This window comes from Bufo bufo, chromosome 3 (genome assembly GCF_905171765.1).
Source record: "Bufo bufo chromosome 3, aBufBuf1.1, whole genome shotgun sequence".
Taxonomy (NCBI): Eukaryota; Metazoa; Chordata; class Amphibia; order Anura; family Bufonidae; genus Bufo; species Bufo bufo.
In genome coordinates, this window is record NC_053391.1 from 252062791 (window position 1) to 252068086 (window position 5296).

Genomic DNA, 5296 nt, shown 5'->3' on the forward strand with positions numbered 1-5296 from the left:
TCCGTCATAGAACTGTGGTTCTATCATAAGGTCCGTGGTAAAGCAATTCACCTTTTACCAGTAAACGTAGCGTGAACGAATTTCATAATATGATATTCGCTCATCTCTAGTAACTATGTATGTACACAATTATTACATTTTCAACGTTCAGTATTAGGCTAGGGCTGTGCGACACATAGGGCACAACTACACTGCGACATTGATGTCGCGCAACAATTTTTATACTGCTAGTCTATGGTGTCGCACTGTGACATGCTCCGACTGTCGCAGAAAAATCCACCACAGACTAGCATTATAAAAATTGTTGTGCGACAAAGGTCGTTTCTCTGACGGAGCCATATCTCCCGTGACAGATCCGTGTTGGGTCCGTTTTTTGCTGTCCGTGTTGCACTAACACTCAACAGCAGAAAAATAATTTCCAAAGAATCTCTTGTTAATGATCCCTGAAACACGGATGCCATCCGTGGTTTTCACGGACCCATAGACTATAATGGACATGATGGATCTGTGAACACGGACAAAATAGGGCATGCATCCGTGGTAAAAAAAATGACCCACGGACCGTGCTGAAACACTGATGTGTGAATACACACATTTAGGCTACATGCACACGACCATTCCGTTTTTTGCGGTCCGCAAACCACGGATCTGCAAAAAACGGAAGCCGCCCGTGTGCCTTCCGCAATTTGCAGAATGGAACGGGCGGCCCATTGTAGAAATGCCTATTCTTGTCCGCAAAATGCACAAGAATAGGACATGCTATATTGCTATATTTTTTTTGCGGGGCCACGGAACGGAGCACATGGAGTGCTGTCCACACCTTTTGCGGCCCCATTGAAGTGAATAGGACTGCAGCTCGGATGCCGACCCGAAAAACTGTCGTGTGCATGAGGCCTAAAATGAATAGGGATGTGTGCTGTCTGTGGAGAACACGAACAGCACACGTCCGTGAAACACTGACGTCTGCATGAGGCTTTAGGTATGGGTCAGCCAGCCTTTCCCTGAAGAAACCATAGCGCCCCGTGGCCAGTCGCCGCCCTTACACAAACCCTCCTCCTTCACCAGACGGACATGACGTTCTCACACGTAAACGTGCGGTGCTGCCCGCCCGATGCGCCGCGAGTGACAGCAGCATCGTCCAATAGTAATTGTAGGTAGAACAGTCTTGACCAATCAGAATACAGGGTGGATCCTACTGAGCAAAAATTGCAAGATGGCGCTGAGAAGCTGTGTGTGAGGTCGCTGTCCTCCACAAGTCACCATGAAAGGAAAAGAGCGCTCCCCGGCCAAAGCCAAACGGTCCCGGGGGGCGGACGAGTCTTCTCGGGAGCGATGCGGCAAGAAGCTGAGCTCCACTAGTGGCAGTAACGGCAGCGGGTGCGCCGGCAAATCCTCCGAGAGCAGCTCCGGGCGCCGCGGCCTGCACCTGGACAAGAGCCTCTCCAGCAGCCGAGACTATGAGGCGTCCGGTAGAGCCCCCGGTCTGCACAGCTACGGCTCCCCGGCAGCCAGCAGTGGCAGCGGCAGCAGCAAGGGCGCGGAGAGCAGAGGGGGCGCCACCGGGCGGAACGTGGACGGCCGCGGGGAGTCGGAATACAAGTCGCTGCGGATCAGTGAGCTGGGCTCGTCCCTCAGCGATGAGGCCATAGAGGACGGGCTCTTCCACGAGTTCAAGAAGTTCGGAGACGTCAGTGTGAAGATCTCCCGCACCGGAGACGAGCGGGTGGCCCTGGTGAACTTCCGGCGCCCGGAGGATGCCCGAGCCGCCAAGCACGCCCGGGGTAGGCTGGTGCTGTACGACCGGCCGCTGAAGATCGAGGCGGTGTACCTGCCTGTAAGTAACCGGCGCCGCAGCCGCTCCCCGGCGGACAAGGAGCCCTATGCCAGCCTGTCTGCTGCCGTGTCCTCCTTGCCTGCCCACCGGCACAGCCAGCGAGCGCTCTCCCCGGGCGGCCTCGGCTACAGGGACTACCGGCTGCAGCAGCTGGCCTTAGGCCGCTTACCTCCTCCCCCTCCCCCACCGCTGCCCAGGGAGCTGGAGAGGGACCGGGACTACAGCTTCTATGAGGGTCGGGTGCGGCCTGCCTACCCCCTAGACTCCCGCCTGAGCATCAGGGAGGATGACAGCTCCCCTGAGAATGACCTGCGGGCTAACCGAACTCTGTTCCTGGGCAACCTGGACATCAATGTGACGGAGAGCGAGCTGCGCAGGGCGTTTGAGCGCTTTGGGACAATTACTGAGGTGGATATCAAGAGAGCGGGCCGCGGGCAGGCCTCTACGTATGGCTTCCTTAAGTTTGAGAACCTGGACATGGCGCACAGGGCTAAGGTGGCAATGTCTGGCAAGTACATTCTCCGAAACTGTATTAAGATTGGCTATGGCAAAGCCACCCCAACCAACCGCTTGTGGGTAGGTGGCCTAGGACCCTGGGTGCCAATGGCATCGCTGGCCCGTGAATTTGACAGGTTTGGTACCATCCGATCTATTGACTACAGGAAAGGGGACAGTTGGGCCTACATACAGTATGAAAGCTTAGACGCCGCCCAAGCTGCCTGCACTCAAATGAGAGGCTTTCCACTGGGAGGTGAACACAGAAAACTGCGAGTGGACTTTGCGGATACGGATCATATCTACCAGCCCCCTTACCTTCAGACATTGCCTGTACCCCATTATGATTTGGTGGGAGATGGCTTTGGCCATAGGGCACCCGATCCTCTACGAGCCAGAGACCGTACCCCACCTCTGTTGTATAGGAACAGAGACAGAGACTTGTATTCAGACTCTGATTGGGTGCCCCTTCCAGTAAGAGACAGAAACAGAGTTGCTTATGAGTCCATAGAGACATTAGACCGACGAGCAGGCAGCTGGTCTTTAGACAGAGATCGTGAAAGAGACGGCGTAAGCAAAGATCCGCCTAGAAAAAGAAGGCTCATGGATGAAAGCCGTCATATTGACCGCTCTCCTGAAAGTGATCGCTCCAGAAAGAGACAGTGTAATAGTCCTGACAGAAGTCGTGATGGCAGTGCTGGGCGTGACAGCCGTTACAGTGATACAGAGCGCACAGGTGGGCGCACTGAGCAGACGTCACCTTCCAGAGACTGGCGCAGTAGCATTGAGCGTGGTGTCGGAGACAAGCGCGACAGAAAGAACAACTCAGTTGAAAAGGAGCGAAAGCATCGTATTGTGGAGAGCAAGAGCCCCGTGCGAAAAGAGGAGCATCCTGAGCCCAGCAGTAAGGTCAAATCGCCACAGAAGCCAGATGCAACCCAAAAACTGTCCCTGGCTTGGCAGGGCATGCTGCTCCTGAAGAACAGTAACTTTCCGTCCAACATGCATTTGTTACAAGGAGATCTTGCCGTAGCAACCAGTCTGCTTATTGAAGGGTCTTCAGGTGGGAAAGTTGCCCAGTTAAAGATTACGCAACGTTTGCGCCTGGATCAACCCAAGCTGGATGAAGTGACGCGTCGCATTAAAGTGGCCGGCCCCAACGGTTATGCCATCCTCCTTGCTGTCCCTGGTACATCTGATGGCAATTTTACTGGAGATCAAGCCAGCTCAACCCAACGTCCATTGAGAAACCTTGTCTCCTATCTAAAGCAAAAACAAGCAGCTGGTGTCATTAGCCTTCCAGTGGGGGGCAGTAAGGATAAGGAGAACACTGGAGTTCTTCATGCTTTTCCACCATGTGAATTTTCCCAGCAGTTCCTGGATTCTACAGCTAAGGCCCTTGCCAAATCTGAAGAGGACTACCTTGTAATGATCATAGTTCGGGGGGCATCCTAATTCAGTGTTCATGTTCTCATGCACTGTCCACGTGGTATTATGGGATACAGTAGAAACGTTTCATTTTGGTTTTGCTATTTCATTCTTTGTGCAGTGATATGGTGCTCCGTGCAGGTATACTCAAGCCACTCTCCCGTACGTAGAACGTCTTCTGCCTTTCTCACTGCTTCATCCAGAGCGATTAACAAGCAGAGGTTTTCAGTGCAGGTTTCTATAATCTTCCTAAAACCTGCAGGCCTATGCTTATAATGAAAAGCCCAGTACTACAGTTTACTGGAAAGGTAGAGCTAAAATACAAGCTGCCATGGGAGGTTACAGTGGGCCAGACACAAAGATAGCAGCCCCTATAAAAGTACATTTTTCTTTCATGTGGACACAGTTCGGTGCTTATTTCCCTGGGAGATAAAGGGTCAGGAATGTTGAAATCCAGCATGCCTAATGCTTTTGACTGGCAACTTAGAGCAAAGTGATCTAATGTTGATTGCCAGATTACTCAAAAGTATATGTACATGTACTCTGCAGTTGTAAGGAGCATTTCACTGTGAAATGCCATCTGCAGGCAGCTTGTTATAGATCAGGAGGAGCTGAGCGGATATATAGTTTTGAGAGAAGATTCAGTAAATCTTGTGATTTATACATTTAAATCTGGCATTTATGACTTCATTGTTCATGTTGAAGGTGTTATCAGTTACTGACAGCTATCTCTGTATATACACAGGGATTGCTATCAATCACTGATATAGTTGTACACAGGGAGGGGATATCAGTGACAGCTCTCTGTATACATACAGGTAATGCTATCAATCACTGATAACCCCTCCCTGTGTACAGCTATATCAGTGACTGACAGCTATCTCTGTATACACACAGGGAATGCTATCAATCCCTGATAACACCTCCCTGTGTACAGCTATATCAGTGACTGACAGCTATCTCTGTATGCATACTTACACAGAGAATGCTATCAATCACTTTTGACACCTCCCTGTGTACAGGTATATCAGTGACTGACAGCATTCCCTGTGTGTATACAGAGATAGCTATCAATCACTGATAACCCCTCCCCCATGTACAGCTATATCAGTGACTGACAGCTATCTCTGTATACACACAGTGAATGCTATCAATCCCTGATAACCCCTCCCTGTGTACAGCTATATCAGTGACTGACAGCTATCTCTGTATACACACAGTGAATGCTATCAATCACTGATGGCGCCTCCCCCGTGTACAACTATGTCAGTGACTGACAGCTATCTCTGTATACAATGCTATACCTGTTTTTTTGGAGCACTTACGTTTTGTTGGACAGCATCCCAGGCTGAGTGTAGCGCCCCTGTAACATAACATACTTAGTAAAAAGTCTGGGTCCTTCACAATATGGCAGCTTGAATCTTAGCTTACATATTCCTGGAGATCCCTTGTGGATTTCCATGTTAGTACATCTTGTTTTATTTGTAAGTTTTTGGGCTCTGACTACAGCTTAGTTTTTAATAGGAGGTTGCTATAGGC

General features: G+C 50.6%; 1 protein-coding gene across 1 annotated transcript; it reads left to right on the forward strand.

Annotated features, from left to right (window-relative positions):
* Positions 1-1155: 1155 nt before the first annotated feature.
* On the forward strand, positions 1156-4476 carry RBM15 (RNA binding motif protein 15). Its single transcript, XM_040424097.1, has one exon. The coding sequence runs from the start codon at positions 1262-1264 to the stop codon at positions 3782-3784; it is 2523 nt and encodes an 840-aa protein (XP_040280031.1). The 5' UTR covers positions 1156-1261; the 3' UTR covers positions 3785-4476.
* Positions 4477-5296: the final 820 nt, after the last annotated feature.

What these genes read in the sequence shown, in the direction of transcription:
- RBM15 (XM_040424097.1), top strand. Translation starts at nt 1,262, where the DNA reads ATGAAAGGAAAAGAGCGCTCCCCGGCCAAAGCCAAACGGTCCCGGGGG.